General features: G+C 55.8%; 1 protein-coding gene across 1 annotated transcript; it reads left to right on the forward strand.

The window, feature by feature from the left end:
- The first annotated feature begins 1,395 nt into the window (after positions 1-1,395).
- CX3CR1 (C-X3-C motif chemokine receptor 1) lies at positions 1,396-16,648 on the forward strand. The gene is made up of 2 exons (XM_029940531.1): positions 1,396-1,525; positions 13,716-16,648. The coding sequence occupies exon 2, from the start codon at positions 13,725-13,727 to the stop codon at positions 14,793-14,795; it is 1,071 nt and encodes a 356-aa protein (XP_029796391.1). The 5' UTR covers positions 1,396-1,525; positions 13,716-13,724; the 3' UTR covers positions 14,796-16,648.
- The last annotated feature ends 1,329 nt before the right edge of the window (positions 16,649-17,977 follow it).

A 17,977-nucleotide genomic window follows, 5' to 3' on the forward strand; every position in this document is an offset into this window, starting at 1 on the left:
GGGAGGTGCCGCATGGTCCCGTCTGCTCCTATGGGAATGCGGAAGCCGTGTGGTGGCTTCAGGGAGGCCACTTGAAGCCAGGCCCGCTGGCTGGTGAGTGGGACCCCCAAGGGGAAGGAGAGGGCGGGCAGGCTCCTGCCCAGGCCGTGCTCCAGGCCTGCGGCTGACGCTCCCAGTCTCTGGCTCCCAGCAGAGAATGGTCACCGGGGGGACCGGCAAGAGGTGTGAAGGCCACAGAGAGGCGGGGGCGTGGGGGCCACGCAGACCCTGGCTGGAGACGGAGGGCGGAATCAGACCGCAGAGGCGGCCACTGAGGTGCAGAGGGGAGTCACGGGCAGGCGCAGGGAGGCCGAAGCGGCCGGCCCCCAGTGGCCCCTGAGACAGGTGGCCCTGGGTGGGGATGAGGAAGGGCAGGCATGGGGGTGGGGCGCCGCAGCCTCCTGGCCAGAGGGAAAGGGGGAAGGGAAACCGGGGCCGCAGACTTCCTCAAACACCGGCAGGTCGGCACCCGGCAGTCTGCTGTCCCACCCACAGCTCGGTCCCCACGGCGGGAACCAAGCAGGGGCGAGGTGGGGAGCACGCAGCACAGCCCTACCTGCCAGAAGGCACAGCTCCGACGGCCAGCGCTGCAGGAGGGCAGCCAGGAGCCAGGAGCCAGGCAGGACTCACTGATCCTTTAGTAAACATGTGCCAGACCCGGCCAGGCCCGGGGAGAGGCAGGGTCAGAAGTGGTGTTTGCCCTGCAGGGGGGCGGGCACCGGGTCAAGCCGCAGAGGTCTGGCCAGGGCAGGCAGCAGGAGGGTCAGGGCGGGCGGAGGGAGACGGTGGGGACACAGCGCTCCATTTGTGGTGAAACTTGTGCCTGGTGCCCAGGTACGTCCTTGATGGAGGGACGTGAGGGGGAACTGGGCCAGAAGCCCCTGCCAGGTGCCAGGCGCTCACTAAGTGCCCATCATTCTCAAAGTCCAAGCATCTGTCACTCTCCTAAGACTTGGATCAACACGCAGAGTCTAATCCCGTGGGGGGCCGAGGTGCGGCTCTGCTGTGAGCTCCCGGTGCCTGGGACCCACCGGGCCCCCTCCCATCTGCGCCCAGGGCAGCCGTGTCAGCACTGTGGGCTCTCTTGTCACAGGCAAGAAAACTGAGGTCCCGTGGGCTTTGGTGGCTCGTGAGACCCGCACTGTTCCCTGTCCTCCCCCCTCCGTTGGGGGGAAAGAGCACAACCCCCACATCATCACCTCCTCCAGTGCCCTGCTTTGTCTGCCCCCCAGGCCCAGCGCCCCCCCTTTGTGAGTGCAGACCCTCCCACTCGGGCTGCCTCAGGCTGGGGCTCCTGAGCCAGCCTGCGACACATCTAAAGATAGTCAGCCTCACAGGAAACCAGAGACGATTGGCTAACTTTGCAAATAAAGATGCCCTCAGAGGGAGCGAAAGGGAAATACCTTGTGACAGACAGACAGTGGGACGGGGTGGCCGATTGTCACGAGTGTCAAGTCCGGAGGCTCCCTTCCCGGGTCCAGTCCAGGTAGGAACAGAAAGCTTGCCAGCACCTGCGGGCTCGGGGGTGGGGCGCAGCGGCCGGTGGTCCCAGTGGGTCACAGATGCCGGTTTTGCTGCAGCCCAAGGGCGCAGGGGCGAGTGGGTGGGGGACAGTGCGGGATCAGACCACGTAGGACACACTCCACGCGGAAGCGTCAGTAATTACACGTTAGGGACGCGAAGAAATGCTCACGAGTAGACATTCCCTCTACTTGCATCTGGATGATAGTGAGAAATTATCAACTTTTTAAAGTAAGAAATAGTCTGGAAGTTGTTACTTTGTATAAAGAGTTCTTATTCCTTTAGAGACTCATGCTTACCTGTTTATGGGTGAAATGCTATGAAGCCTGGATTTATTTTTAAATAACGTAGTAGAGCATAAAGTGGGGAGTAGATGAAATCATGACCATGAGATGCTAACTGAGGCTGCGTGATGCACGCCTGAGGGTTCTCTCTGCTTTTACGTATGTTAGAAATTTTTATAATAAAAATGTTTAATGTAGCATCTGCATTTTATTTTTTAGTTTTTATTTTTATGAAGAATTTTTTTAACGTTTATTTATTTTTAGAGACAGAGTGCGAGCAGGGGAGGGGCAGAGAGACACACACAGAGAATCCGAAGCAGGCTCCAGGCTCTGAGCTGTCAGCACAGAGCCCGACTCGAGGTTTGAACTCAAGAACCATAAGATCATGACCTGAGCCGAAGTCGGATGCTTAACTGACTGAGCCACTCAGGCGCCCCCAGTTTTTGTTTATTTTTTAATGTTTATTTTTGAGAGAGAGAGAGAGAGAGAGAGAGAGAGAGAGAGAGAGAGAGAGAGAGAGATAGTATGAGTGGGGAAGGGGCAGAAAGCAAGGAAGACACAGAATCCAAAACAGGCTCTCCAGACTCTGAGCTGTCAGCACAGAACCCGATGTGGGGCTCGAACTCGTGAGCCGTGAGCTCATGACCTGAGCCAAAGACAAATGCTTAACTGACTGAGCCTCCAGGTGTGCCTGCACTTTAAATATAAATACAGCTCTGCTTCATATGGATATAAGATCATGCATGAAGGTCGGATGGGAAAAGGCAAAAAGTAGGCTGTGCTTGATTCTGGGAAGCTGGATTGTAGATAGCTCGGTTCTGTCTTGCTTTGCCTTTTCTTTCCATGCTTTTTTCATGCCTCCTATATTTTTTATAAAAAATCCCTATTGCATTTCCAGTGACAACTATTTTAATGAATAAATCGGTGCACAAATTTGATATTCGATATTAATATATACTGTTGTAATCACTCTGAGGTCACAGCCTCAGAAGGCTTGTGTTGTGGGAAAAGTCTCAGAAGTTACGAGAGGACTTGGGTGCAGGAGGGGAGGGTGAGGACCTGTCATTTCCCAGCACTTGACCTCCGTCTGGCCATCCCCGCCTCACAGACCCTGCAGTCCGTGCTCTGTGGGCTCACAGCTGCACCCAGAGAAAGGCCAGGAACTTTTAGAATTTTCCCTCCCCAAAAAAGTTCATTTTCTTTTTCAAATACTTTAAAGTTTATTCAGTTAGAGAGACAGAGAGCGAGGGAGAGAGACAGGACCCCAGGCTGGCTCTGCACCGCCGCAGGGAACCCCACAAAGCATTCTCATAAGCTCAGACATCATGACCTGAGCCAAGATCACGAGTCCGATGCTTAATGGACTGAGCCACACAGGCACCCCCTTTTTTTCAAATACTTAATTTTTAAAAATTTTATTTATTTTTGAGAGAGAGGGAACGGGGACAGGGGAGGTGGGGGGTGGGGGACAGAAGATCCAAAGCAGGCTCAGTGTTGAGAGCACAGAGCCCGACGCGGGGCTCAAACTCACGAACCGTGAGATCATGAGCTGAGCCGAGTTGACGCTTAACCGACTGAGTACCCAGGCGCCTCACCAAATACTTCACACAGAAAACTCAAGGTAGAAAACAACTTGAACCCAGAGGAAAGGAGCTCGGACTGTGTGAGAAGCAGACAAGAAAATTTCCTGGTGAAGCTTCTGCTTTGGGGCCTGGGGGTCGGCTTGGGGCAGCTCAGGCCTTGCCCGGGGGAGGGGACTGGGCTGTGTAGGAGGAGGCAGGCAGCACCTGGGCTGCGGAGTCCCGGGCACCGCCAGTGTGCGTGTGTCTGTCTGCGTGGGCGTCAGGGTGCGTCCGCGGGTCCCGATCCACTCTGCCTGCCTCTTCTCTTGGCTCCGTTTTCACCCCCAGGAAGGGAGTGCCCGCTGTGTGGCCACATGCCGGCTGTGCCCTGGCCGGGGGGGCCCCCACTGCTGCTCTGCTGTGCAGCGGGGAAGGGAGGCAGCTTGGCCTTGGAGCAAGCCCTGGCTCTGCCCTTGACCTTGCTAAGCCTCAAGTCCTGCTTTAAAACGAACACCAGCCCTGAGCTGAGAATCGCTGAAGGCGAGTGGAGAGTGGAGTTGAGGATGTGCGTCGAGGGCGAGGTGGATCGCGTTCTGACGCACCGTCGGGCCTGCGTTCGGTGCTCCGGAAACAGTATGTGTTGTCACTGTGGGAAGCGGGGGATTGGAGCGCTGTGCACCTCAAGGCCACTAACCACGTTCCAGTGCATCTGTCGGGGGCAGGTGGAGGACGCACGCCAGCGCCTGCCCGGGTCAGAACCCGCATCCGCCCCCCCCTTCTCCCCTGAGTCACCTCGCCTGCCCCCCCCCCCCGCAGGCCTGTGGAAGGGCAGCAATATTGGGCCCAAGGCCCCACACCAAAGACCTTCCAACCCAGGGTCTGGGCCATTCAGCGACCCCCTCCCCTGACCTGGAACAGAGGCCTCGGTGACCCCAGTTCTCCTCGGGCTCAGATAAAGCCCCCGGGAAGGCGCTCAGAGCCAGCACTCAGAGCCAGCACTCAGAGCCAGCGCCCGAGCTGCACAGGGAGGCGGGCCCCTGCGGTCTGGCAACAGGTCACAGTTAGGGGAGGTGCACCGCAGCAGCAGGGCTGGGTCTCCGCAGACTTTTCCAGAACTCACTCTGAGTCCCAGCAGTTGGGCCCAGGGATCTGAGGGCTCACATCACCGACTCGGCCCGGGACGGTCCACGCTGAGCTTTCCAGCGACTCATGATCCTGCCCATCCTCCCGGGGCCGGCTGGAACCTCTCAGCTCTGCCCGCACAGCCTCCTCTTCCGGTCCGGCCAGAGAGCAACTATTTTGGATTAGGAAACTTCGTACAGAAGAAAACCTGGATGGCACCTCTTTACATGTTTTTTCAAAGTGTTTTTGCAAACCCGCTTTGTCCTTTTCCTCAAGCTCATGTTCAATGTCAAATGCAGTGCGCTCAAAGCACGCTGTGCAGGTTAGTGATCCATTAACAGATCAATCCCCCACCGACTGAACAGCCAGCAGCCGGAGAGACCCAGGGCGCCTCCCCCCAGCGGCCTCCCCCTTCCCTTCTCGACTGCCTCCTGCTCCCCGTGACACCCCCACAGTCCTGATCATTATGGTCGTTGCTGCCTTGCGCGTCCTTAGGGCTTTGCCCACCTGGATGCACGACCCTAGACAGCATGCGTTACTGTCGCCTGCTTCCGACCTTCCCACGCATGGATTCACACAGCAGGTCTGCTCTGGAGTCTGCATTTTTAAGGTGCATCCATGCCGTGGGAGACGCCGATGGACCCGCACGAATGCTCGTGGCCTGGTGCTCGGAGGCCCCCCACTGGGGGCCGGGCAGGCGTGCATCAGCGGTGGGGTGCATAACGGAGCGCTCGCACGCTGCCTGCCTGTGCAGAACGGCAGCGAGCAGGCCACTGTCACAGCCCGGGCACGGACGAGATGCTTCCAGAAACGCCGGCGTGAATTTACAGATGAACGCAGAACGGGTCTTCATCCGCAGCGCGTTATCCAGTGCATCTCCACCAGACACAGGTTCTGTTTCTTCGAACCAGATTATTGCATTGCTATCCATCCCCCTGACTTACCGATCCGTGTGTTGTCAGCCAGACAGACAGGCAGACAGAGCCCTGACAGGGCCCTCAGCAGTCCCACTCACCCGCCCAGGCTCACAGTAACTATTTCCCATAGTTCCTTAGCGTGGAATTGGCGGCCCCTCTGTTCCCCCTCTTCTGCCTCCTTAGCCTTTGCTCTCTCTGCATCTTTTCCTGAACCGTCCACGGAGACTGAACTTGACTTGTGAAGGCTCCAGGACAATGTCAACACCTTCTATCCCCACAGCCTCACTTCCTTCTGTTTCTAGTATATTCTCTCACACCTCCGCTGCCTAGCCTTGACCCTGGGAAACATGCCTATTGGCTTGAGAGCCCTCCCACTGCTTGTCCTGCCCCCACCTCCACCTCCGTTGACCAGGAAGATCGGCCCAGCTTTAAGAGTCAGCTTAAATGATCCAGTCCTTAGGTTTCCCCTAACTTTCCCTCTGATGTTCTGTTACTAAACAATGACAACAATTTACGGAGACTGTATCTTAGCCACAGAATTTAGCATAGCACTTACTGCTGGGAAATAAAATTAAAAACGAGCTCTCCAGGGCCAAGTGGGTGGCTCAGTCGGTGTTAAGTGTCCGGCTTTGGCTCAGGTCATGATCTCACAGTTCGTGGGTTCGAGCCCCGCATCGGGCTCTGTGCTGACAGTCAGAGCCTGGAGCTGCTTCCAATTCTGTGTCTCCCTCTGTCCCTTCCCTGCTCGCACTCTGTCTCTGTCTCAAAGTTAATAAGCATTTAAAATTAAAAAAAAAAAAAAAAAGATCTCCAGTCCAGAAAAACCTCTCACAGAGCTACCAGAGAAAGCACTGTTACTGTTACATGGACACGAAGCCAGAGTGTGACACGCATCACAGGCCACCCTGCTTGCAGCCCAGCAGTTACGACCCCTCCTGCAAGAAAGCAAACCCAGTTCTCAAGCGACGGAACTTGACAGACACACACAGTCACCCTGACTCCACCACAGGAACTGCGGGGACTGTCTGTGGTAACTGACTGGCTTCACCCAGAGAAGACATAGACTCATAGCTTCAAGACAGATAGTTTTGCAATTTGGTTCAAAAGTTAGGCTCCCAAGTCAGGCTCACACTCTTCTACCCTGAGAAACACAGGTGCTAACCCTTGATGTTTATATTTCTTTTTTTTTTTAAGTTTATTTATTTAGAGAGAGACAGAGGCAGCACGAGCAGGGGAGGGGCAGAGAAAGGGAAAGAGAGAATCCCAAGCAGGCTCCATGCTGTCAGCACAGAGCTGGATCCCGGGCTCGAACTCCCAGATCGTGAGATCATGACCTGAGCCAAAGTCGGATGCTTAACTGACTGAGCCACCCAGGTGCCTCTTTTTTTTAATATATTTTTTAATTTTTTAACTAGTTTTTAAATTTTTAATTTTATATTTGAGAGAGAGAGAGAGAGCATGAGCAGGGGAGGGGCAGAGAGATGGAGACAGAATCCAAAGCAGACTCCAGGCTCCGAGCTGTCAGCACAGAGCCCGATGCGGGGCTTGAACCCACGAACCGAACCGTGAGATCATGACCTGAGCCGAAGTCAGACGCTTAACTGACTGATCCCCCCGGGCGCCCCCAGTGGTGAGTTTCCTAAAGCAAACGCCCTAGGAATGAGGGGGCAGAGAACCTCTTCCCTTATTCTCAGCAGGGAGGATTAAGCCTCTTATTTTGACTTTTTATTTGTCCGTACACTTGCATATGGTACAAGACACATAATTGGCTTAGTTAATAATTAATGTAAAATCCATGTCTTCCTCAATGACCAGAAACAAGTCCTACAACATTTCCTTTCAGAACCTCACGGTCGGCAGGGATAAGCAAACGCCACAATGTGCGTGGAAGACGGAGGGAGAGGGCCCGGGTCACGCCCAGCCGCTGTATGGGCGGCTCACCGGCGGGGGCTGTCACCTCGGGTCTGGTTCTCTGTTGCTGGCTCGCATGTGGGTGCTGGCCCGTGCAAACGCTGGAGGGCAGGCAAAGCCGTGTGGTTGCAGTGGGCTGGTTGCTGAGGTGTAGACAGCCGCTCGGCTTCCATGCCCAGGGGCTGGGCTGCGAGGTGCACAGAGTGTCATTGTCACTCCTTGGCGTGCAATTCGAGGCTGTCCAGATGCCCCTATTTTGCCCCCTCATCCTTACCTCTCCCTGCACCGCCCAGCGAGTCTCATAAAATTAGCTGTCGCCGTAAGTGGGGAACCATCGGGACCTGGTAACACCCGGGTGCCCAAGCAGCCAAGGGTGCGGGCTTGGGGCCACCCTGGAGGGCTTCCTCGTAGGCCGAGGCGAAGCGCTGGCTCCAGCCAGAACCCCGTCTGCACTCGGGCAGGCCGGGAGGCCGAGGCGTCACGTTCCCTGGGCCACCACGCCGCAGCTTCTCCGGACACAAAGCCATGCCTCTCCCGCCCCAGGACCACCTTGCACTTGAAGACTACTTCCTTCTCTTCGGTGCTTGTTGAAAAATTAAGCACGTCAGAGCCGGCCGGGCCCTTGAGATGGCCAGTCCCACGCTCTCCTTTCACGTGTCAGGAACCCGAGGCCGAGCCGGAGTGAGCTGCCCAGGGTCTCCCAGCCCGTGGGCTGTGTGGGCCCCCGTCAAGTCCACGGCCTAGAAAAGCAACACCACGGCTCGTGTTAACGTTTTATTCTAACCCCGGTGCTGTTTACATTCTGTGTTATATTAGTCTCAGGGGTCCAGACTGTGATTCAACCCTGCGTACTTTCCCAGTGCGCATCGAGATGCGCGCCCCGCGCCCCTGTATATCAGGAGGCAGGACATGAGCAGACCCTACAGCCCTCAGCCTCTTCTTCTCCAGATGAAAGGACTCCAGGTTTCTTTGCCACCGCGGATGAGAGCTGGGGCCTGGGGTCTGGCCCTGAGGACTCCCTAGCGGTGGCTGGAGAGGAAGCGTCCCCACCTTCTTCATTTCCTGATGGCCACCTTCTGCCTGTCGGTTCAGCCCTCCGGGTTGAGTTTCCCGAGGGGACGGCCCCAGGAGAAGCGTTCGGGCTTGCATCCGGGTCTTGCATCCGGGTCGTCTTTCCGGGGAGGAGGGGGGCTGGCTCTGTGATGTCTCCGCCCCAGCCCCAGAGAAGCAGTCTGCTCACTCCCCTCCAGAAGGGAGGGCCTGTTGTGAGGCCGGAGCGTGGCTCTGTGCAGACGCACCTCTGTCACTCCTGGGATGCGCTTCCCTGATCTAGATCTTGGGCCGCCGACGGTGCATCTGTGTGCGGGAAGGGAGGCGCGGACAGACAGAACCGGGGGAGGGTGGGGGGCGTGTGGATGGAGTGCGCCAGTCCGTGGGCCCCCAGGAACGGCAGCCTCCTCTCCTTCCACTCTGGAGGGACGTCTGGGTGGCTCAGTTGGTTAAGCTCAGTTCGGCTTCGGCTCAGGTCATGATCTCACGTTCATGGGTTCAAGCCCTGCGTTGGGCTCAGTGCTGACAGCTCAGAGCGTGGAGCCTGCTTCAGATTCTGTGTCTCCCTCTCTGTCTGCCCCTCCCCTGCTCATGATCTGTCTCTCTCTCTGTCAAAAAAGTAAGTATTTTTTAAAAATCAAAAGAACTAAAAGTAAACCACAATTTTATTGGCATTAGACAGAACCTTGAACCTGGTCTTCACTCAGGGGCCTAAAAACCATATGCAGAGACCCCGGAGGGAAAACCACCAACCACCCAACGCAGGTAGAACAAAAAAGAGGCACAGGACCCAGCAGGCAGCGAGCAGGACGTGAAGGGAAAACATGGGGGAAGGGATGGAGAAGGGTGTGGGGCTGAAGAGGAAAGTGGACGTGGGCCCCGTAAGAGAAGAGGGAAGTAGAGAACAGGGAAGATGCTTGGAAACAGTGGGTAAAGGACGACCTCAAAGAAGGGAAAAAATAAACGAGCAGGCCTGAGAAAGGGAAGTGGGCGGGGGCGGGGGGAGCAGGGCAGGATCCAGATGGGCGGGGAGCCGGTGCGCAGGGCGGGTTCGCTGCTCCTTGAGTGGGGGGCCCATGTGCACCCGGAATCCGCCTCTGGGTTTGGTCCAGACACGGTTACGTGAGAGCGTGGCCTGCGGGAGGAGAGGGAGAGGAGGCCTGAGCCGGCGGGAGGGTGTGCTCGCCGGCCTGGCCCTCCGCTCGCGCCCCCCCCCAGCACTATCCTCCCTCTCGCACCCCATCTGTGTGCAGGCCTCGAGGAGGCCCCGCCGAGCAGGCCGGGCTGCCCAGACTCCCACACTTGGGTCCTGGTGGTCTCAGGGGCCAGGGGAGCCGGTGTCCAGCCAGTCAGACCCCCGGGGCCCTGCTGCCCGCCCTGGACACCTGCCTGGAGGGCTGGCCCTGTCTTTAAGCTCATCGCCCAGTCCTGGGACCGCTCAGAAGATCCAGAAATAATTAAGAGGATCCGCCCTTCTGGAGAAGCTCCCCCCTTGATAAGGGTATCGAGTTCAGTGGAACAATTCAGGGAGGTCCTTGCTCTGCTGTCAGATTTCGGATGTAAATGGGGGCCTCCTGTGCTCTGGGCTCCTCGGCCAGCAAAGCGGGGTTCCAGCGGGCCAGAGCGCTCACACCGCAGGTCCCCTGCCCGGGCGCCCGGAGCGCCGGGCCCTGAGCCCTGCACAGGAGACAGCGGACTCGGCAGCGGCTTGCTCGCCCGGGGCAGGGAGAGCCCGGGCTTGGCCGCCCGGCTGGGAGGCACTTTCCTTGCTTCTCGACACCTTTCATTCATTCCCTCCCTCATTCATTCACTCATTCATCCAACACACAGGCATCCGCCAAGCGCCCAGAGTTTGAGCAAGGGCCCCTGGCCCGAGATCAGGTAAGACATGTGTGCCGTGTCGGCACCTCTGGGACCGGGACGAGGCCAAGGCCACTGTCCCTGCTACTCCCACAGAGCAGTTCGCAATGAAGGTCAAGGATACAATATTTATATTCCCACAAGGACTCCCGCGGCGTGTGCTCGGTGCCCGCCCCTCCCTCGCGGAGCGCTGGTCGGCAGAACTGCAGAAGGTGCCAGTCCCCTCAGGAGCCCACGGTCCGGGCAGACAGGTGGGCCACAGGCCTGCTGCGTGGCCTGGAGCCGGCGATCTGCCGTCTCTGAGTGCCCCTGCTTGTCCGTGGAGGTGATCACCCTCTATGTGCTGGTTACCGTCCACGGAGCTTGAACCCGTGCTGCTCGTTATCATCCTGGACCGTGTGTGTCCTTATTTATTTTAACTTTTCATATAACTCGTATTTCTGTGTATTTTTAAATTTTCAAGTGAATTAATGTAAAATTTCCCCCAAATAGGTAGAATGTGTTTAGCGCGGAGCCTGAGAGCCGAATAACTCAGTCAAGGTTTGCTTACGCTCCCCTCCCCACTGCCCCGAAAAATCTGAAAAGGAAATATTTTTATTCCAGGGGAAAAATACAAAACAGTCACAGATGAGATTTCCACAGCATCTAGGGTGGGCGTGAACAGCGCCTGGAGGGCTCCTTCTGCCTCCTCACCACATGCATTTATTTGAGCGCCTGCTGTATGCAGTGCACTGTGCCAAGTGCCAGGCGCTTCCTCAGAGCGGCGCCCTGGGCAGACGTGAGAATGAGTCCCCGTCAGGCCGATGAGGGACGTCAGACTCAGAGGTTCCAAGTTCACCCACGGCCGCTTGGCCAGAGAGGGCAGAGACGTGAGATTCAGCCAAGGGAGAGCCTGAGACTGCCCACCTCCTGGCGCCCCTCCTCAGGGCTAGACCGTTTAGAGGAGGGGGGCTCCTGTGGATGAGGCACAGAGCCGAGGGCGGAAATCAAACCGGCTTCATGCACATTCGGCAAAATCAAGCCAGTCCACCAGCACACAGTTTCTGGGCTGCAGGACCGAGCACGGGCACAAGGAGAGGCCACACTGTCTTCACTGTCCTTGTCTTCCTCCCAAGGCCCAGGAGTGCCTGGGGGAGAAGGGGGTGGGGGGAGGGTCGTGGGTGCAGGATCCCTAACTTACGACCTCTGAGGGCTTGACTATTTCCTCCCCACACAGCTGCGCGTCCGGAAGAGGTGCGGCAAGCCCCCTGCCCCGGGGGTGGGGGGGGGTGGCCTCCCGTCTCCCCAGAGCTCCGCTCGGGCCATTTCAAACTGACATGTGTGAGGCTCAAAGAGGGTAGCATCTCAGCCATTTCGTGTGGCTAACCTTAAATATTGTTTTTTGTAAGTGTATTTATTTTGAGAGAGAGAGAGAGAGAGCGAGAGAGCGAGAGAGCGAGAGAGAGAGAGAGAGAGTGCCTATGGGAGGGGCAGAGACGCAAGGAGACAGAGAATGCCAAGTGGGCTCTGCACTGACAGCGCAGGGCTCAATCCCACAAGCCCGTGAGCTCATGACCGGAGCCGAAATCAAGACTCAGACGCGAGAGGCACCTGGGTGGCTCCGCTGGTTGGGCGTCTGACTCTTGGTTTCTGCTCAGGTCGTGATCTTGCAGTTCATGAGTTCAAGCCCCACGCCAGGCTTCGCGCTGACCCTACGGAGCCCGCTTGCGATTCTGTCTCTCTCCCTTTCTCTCTGCCTCTCCCACATACTTTCTCTCTCTCTCTCTCAAAATAAATGAATAAAATCTAAAAAGAAAAAAAAATAGGGAGAGAGAGACACTCAACCGACTGAGCCACTCAGTCGCCCCCTAAACTTAAACATCATTGATTAAGGTCACAGCCAGAGGCTCTGAGAAAAGGGTATTGCAGCTTAAAGTAGAGAACACACTTGCCCTTGAATGTTGAAAACTCCAGCCCAGGCTAAGAGGGCCCACTTCAGAAAGGCTTAACCCGCTTCATCCCAGAAGAATCTGGATAAGATGCACAGCTGGGCCGTTCGCAAAGCAGAGGCTGCGGAGGGAGAAGCAAAGCCCTGGCTGGAAGGGTGGGCCGTCACCTCGACGGAGTGCAGTCTGAGCAAAACCAGTGTGAAAAGCAGGCAATGGGGTGTGGACAGCCCTTGGTTAAAGTGTGAACTCTGCATAGTTGGGGTGGGGAGGGGTGCGGTGACTACCTGGGGGTGTGCTCTGAACGTGGGTGTGGTTTCTCCAGGGCCTGTCTGTGGCTTCACAAGGGGCAAGGGGGGAGGGGGAGCCCTGGCGGCGTCTGGAGCAAATGCCAGGCCAGTCCTGGTTAGAGACGGGGGGGGGGGGGGGGGGGGGGGGGGGGGGGGGGGGGGGGGGGGGGGGGGGGGGGGGGGGGGGGGGGGGGAGGATGTGTCCCTTCCCACCCCGTGCAGAGATGTCCTCTCCTTCAAGTTTTGTTCTCAAGGAGTAACGGGGAAGTTGATTTTGTTCTGAAGGATTAACGGAGAAGACCAGGCCAAAGTGAGTGCAGGGCTGCTAATTCTGGGGTGAACTCGCCCCCGCCCCAGGGCCCAGCACAGCAGGCTAATGGAGCATGGTCCCCCATACGGGGCCAGTCAGCCTTTCTGTGACAGCAGAGACCCCGTGATGGCAGTGCTGACACCCTCCCCACTTGGCCTCGTGGGGCAGCGGTTAGAGGCTGTCCGGTTGAGAACTCAGGCATTGCCGATGTCGGGCGCTAACGGCAGAGAAGTCCCCGGCAGACTGGGACCAGGCGGTCACTCCAGAGTGCGTGACTCTGTCTCATCCCTTACGGAAGAGAAGGACCTGTCGGTGCCGTGCGGAAGGGGAAGAGAAAGGCTCTCAGAAACAAGGGTGAGGGGCTCTGGGTACGGGTGTGCTCAAGGCTCTGGGGACGCCGACACCTCTGTCCTCAGTGTTGGCGGGACAGACGGATCCCGAGGCTGGAGGGGTGGGGATGAGGAAGGAAGTGGAGAATTGCTTCGGGGAAGTTGGGGCTGCAAGCATGTGTTAGGGCCGCACCGCCCCCCACGCCCTGTCCTCCACACCCACAGTCCTCTCCCCCTATTGACACACTGGTCAACCTTTTCGATCGACGTTTGAAGATCCAAGAAGAAAAGATCTGTCTTGAGCTTTAACATGTCTGGATTCAAATGCCAGCTGAGCCGTTGATTGCGTAGCCCTGACCAAGTCCCCGATCCTCTCAGAGGCCTGGCTTCCTCTGCTGTCAGAGGGCTCCTTTATAGCCTCCATCAGGAGTCTGTGTGGGGACGAAACAAGACGAGTGTGTGACATTGGGAAGTGCATTGGTGAGGCACCCAGCCCATCCTTGTTTCTTTCGGCCTGCTCGTGTGTGGGGCCACGAGAATCCCAACTTTGTTTCTTGAGAACTAATGCCATTATTTGTTTTCCTTTCTGATCCAGGCCATCACCATGTCCACCTACTCCCCCGAGTGGATTTTAGAAAACTTTGAGTACGATGAATCTGCTGAAGCCTGTGATATGGGGGACGTTGTGGCCTTCGGGACCGTCTTCCTGCCCATACTCTACTCCCTTGTCTTTGCCTTTGGCCTCGTGGGAAACCTGCTGGTGGTGTTTGCCCTCAACAACACCCGGAAGCCCAAGAACATCACTGACATTTACCTCCTGAACCTGGCCTTGTCTGACCTGCTTTTTGTGGCCACACTGCCTTTCTGGACTCACTACCTGGTCAGCGAGCAAGGCCTTCACAACGCTGTGTGCAAACTCACCACCGCCTTCTTCTTCATCGGCTTTTTTGGAGGCATATTCTTCATCACGGTCATCAGCGTCGACAGGTACTGGGCCATCGTCCTGGCCGCCAACTCCATGAACACCCGGACCGTGCAGCATGGCGTCACCATCAGCCTGGGCGTCTGGGCGGCCGCCATCTTGGTGGCTGCGCCTCAGTTCATGTTCACAAAACAAAAAGAAAACGAGTGTCTTGGCGACTATCCTGAGGTCCTACAGGACCTCTGGCCTGTTCTCCGAAACGTGGAGGCCAATTTGCTTGGTTTCCTGCTCCCCCTGCTCATTATGAGTTACTGTTACTTCAGAATCATTCGGACACTGTGTTCCTGCAAGAACCACAAGAAAGCCAAAGCCATTAAACTGATCTTTCTGGTGGTCATCGTGTTTTTTCTCTTCTGGACACCCTACAACATCATGATTTTCTTAGAGACGCTTAATCTCTATGACTTCTTCCCCAGCTGCGACATGAAGAAGGACCTGAGGTTGGCCATCAGTGTGACTGAGACCATCGCATTCACCCACTGCTGTCTCAACCCCTTCATCTATGCATTTGCTGGAGAGAAGTTCAGACGATACCTTCACCACCTGTACAGGAAGTGCCTGGCTGTCCTGTGCGGTCACCCTGTCCACGCCAGCTTCTCCCCGTCTGAGTCACAGGCGAGCAAGCGGGAAAGCATTCTGAGCAGTAATTTCACTCATCACACCAGCAATGGAGACGGGTCTGTCCTCCTCTGAGGGGATCCCCAGAGCCTTGCCCCTGCACACAGCCCGGAGTTCCGGAGCCTGCCACAGAATAACGAAGACGGGTTTTTTGTTTGTTGCTTACACACAAGACACGATGCACCGAGTCCTCCGAGACAACCCTAAAGCATTTTTGAGCGTTGTGCCCAAAATTTGAATGCTCAAGGGTAGGCATGTCTCTAACTGAAAATGTCAGGACTTTTTGTTCACAGATGACAAAAATTCAACTCCCTCTAGCTTGGCTACAGAGGAGGCGGGAGTATCATTCACACAGTGGCCTGAATAGGGGGTGGCGGAGCCGTCAGAGTGAGTGGAAACTGGGGCTTGAGTCTGGCTAGGATTTCCTCTCTGTGGCTCTCAAACCTCTGAGTGGTGACAGTTCTCCCTGACACAGTTTTGCCAACAGTGGGTCTGAGAGCCATCCTCTCTGGTCCCAAGGTTAAACTTCCCAGGGAAGGGCTCTCATTGGCTGAGTTTGAATCAGATGCCCATCCCCGGACCAGGTTGTGGTATTCACCCGGGGGAGAATAGATAAGATGGCGGCTTCCACTCCAGTCATGTGGTTAGAGGTGCAGGAAGGCATATGTCCAAGGAGCTGGAGGGGCCGGCGCTGTTTTGATCCAATAGAACAAGAGCTGCCCACCTACCTTCCCGTGGATCTGGCCCTGCTTCCTCACTGGTCACACCAGCCAGCATGCACTGCCAGCCTTCTCTTCCTTAAACCCCCCCCTTTTTTTTTTAATCATGCCTCCAAACCTACAAAGGTTGTCCAGGGCCCACTGCATCCAATCCAAGATGCTCCAGCCCGTAGTCCCACCACTGAGTCCCCATTTCTTCCCCTTCCTGAAAGAACCCAGCCCTTCAGCCAACCAGAGCTCCTCCATCATGCACCCCCTGCTCCGGGCCCACACTGACAGGGGACGGCGTCCAATCCCACCTTCACCGTTGCCGGCTGGGGAGCTCGGGGCCGGCCCAGCGCCAGCTTCCTTATCTGTAGATGGAGATCGTGGTGCTTTTCACATCGGGAGCCTCCTGCTCAGCATGAGAAACCTGTCACCAACTCTTGCAGGCCCCACGCCTCGTATCTATCTGGATCCAGACTTCAGCTTTCCCCCGCCTGGCACAGTGCTCACGGGGCAGCCTTGGCATAGCCCAGAGGAGCCTCCCGGCTCTGCTGTGGGATGTAGCTCAGATAGAGAGGAGGCTGGCCCTACAGTGGTACTCAGAGGACGCTCCTACGTACACGGACTGAGTCTTCCCTGAGCCAGCCCCAGACTGCCTTGCATACTCCTTTCCAGGTGCCTCGTGGCAAGCCCCTGCCCGTCTGAGGAGAACCCCCGTCATTCATGCCACTGCCAACTTGGAGGGCCAGGGGCACAGGTGCAGCTTCTTTCCCCTTTTCCAGCAAACGTTCGGGAGGGTCTAATACTTCGAAGCTTGCAAACCGGTTGTAAGAATGCTCAGAGAACGTGCTCTGACCTAACCACGTGCGGTCTTCACCTGCCCGCCCGCGCTTGCTCACACTCTCACGTGTTGGCAGTTGAGAGCACAACGTACAGGCCCTTTGCAATCTGCTGTTCTTCCCTTAACGTTAGAGCACACAGGGCTTTCTATAAAGTGTTGTACCGTTCGCTTTGGGAGGCTCTGCCAGGCTGCGCGCTTGTTGAAGGCAACCGACAGCTCATCCGTGTTTCTGACAGTTCCTTGGGAGTCGGTCTGTTGGTTTAGTCGGTGACAGAGTGAACCGTGTTCCTTCAGAATCACATCTCATCATTTACTCACCGTCATCCTGTTGATAAACATTCCACCTGACGCCAGTGTTTAGTAAATGTGTATTTTACAGCACTTCTGTCCGCGTAATGTCCTTTCTCCGGTTCAATGATTTCCTTTGGATAGATTCTTCCATCATGGGAATAATTGGGTCAGAGAGCAGAGGAAGTTTTGAGCTTTTGACACATACACAGGAAACCGGTTTATTACAAAATCATAACTGAGCATTTATTATAGGCGATATGTCAGCTCAGATCCAGAGCGGCCCCAAAGATAAGTGAGACCAGGCCTCAGCCCTCAGTGACCGAACATTTAAGTGCAGAACAGAGAAGTGGACAGGAAAGCAGACTTGGAGTTAATGGTACCCTGAGAGCAGTCTGGCTGAATCTTCAGGGTAAGGGGCTTTCGGGGAACGGAGGGGACAGCATTCTGGGCTTAGTGACCGGCGTGTGTGGTGTGTGAAGGAGGCGTGTGAGGGCCCGGGGCACTTAACATGAGAAAAGCATGTGAATTTTGAAAGGCATTAGGAGCCGAGTGGGTGGGGACAGCCTTCTGGAACATTGGCTTAACCAGCTAACAAGAGGGGCGCGCTCTCCTCAGGCTCGCCACCGCATCGCAACCTTTGAATCGTCAAACTTTCCATTAAATTTTAACTTATTTCTGGACTCCCAAGAAAAGAAGGAAACATTCTTCTGGCTTGAGAAGTAAAAGTAGAGAAACACACACTTTCATTTTTAAATGAAAATTAAATTTGTATCATGAGAAACATTCACTCATCCATTTTGCTGAATAAGACAGAATAGGAAGACAATAGGGAAGTTCATTGAAAACCCTAAATGGCAGTGACGTTGGTGTCTAAATAAAGGAAAGCACATCTGAAAAGCACAGCTGTGCCTAACCACAGCTGGAGCAAACCCACGACTGCTGCTGAGTCCTGGGCTTCTCCAAAGCAGAGGGAAATGGTGGGCGCCAACGGCAGAGAGATCTGCGATTGAGTCCCCGCGTACTAACTCTGGGAACTTGGGCACGTTACATGACATCTCTGAGGCTCGATTTCCTAATCTGAAAAAGAGGAATAAAAGCAGGGCTCACCTCCTAAGATTGTTGGGAAGAGTTAGTAGGATTGCCTTCACAGGCTCACAGTGCATGCCTGGCAAAGAAAACTCAAATAAATGGTGGCGACTAATGTTTTTTCCTTCTTCTTATTATTAGATTGAACCTTTCCCAGTGAAGAAACTCATACTACCTTGTCCTTGCCTAGAGAGGACCAGGGGCTGGTCCAAGATCACACAGTGAATTAACGAAAGAAGTAGATCTTCGAATCCAAGTCTATGGATTTTTTCCTCACTTCAATAACAATACAGGTCAATCCTATGATAACTGTAGTTAACTGTATTGTATATTTG

Source organism: Suricata suricatta, chromosome 5 (genome assembly GCF_006229205.1).
Source record: "Suricata suricatta isolate VVHF042 chromosome 5, meerkat_22Aug2017_6uvM2_HiC, whole genome shotgun sequence".
Classification (NCBI taxonomy): domain Eukaryota; kingdom Metazoa; phylum Chordata; class Mammalia; order Carnivora; family Herpestidae; genus Suricata; species Suricata suricatta.

What these genes read in the sequence shown, in the direction of transcription:
- CX3CR1 (XM_029940531.1), top strand. Translation starts at nt 13,725, where the DNA reads ATGTCCACCTACTCCCCCGAGTGGATTTTAGAAAACTTTGAGTACGAT.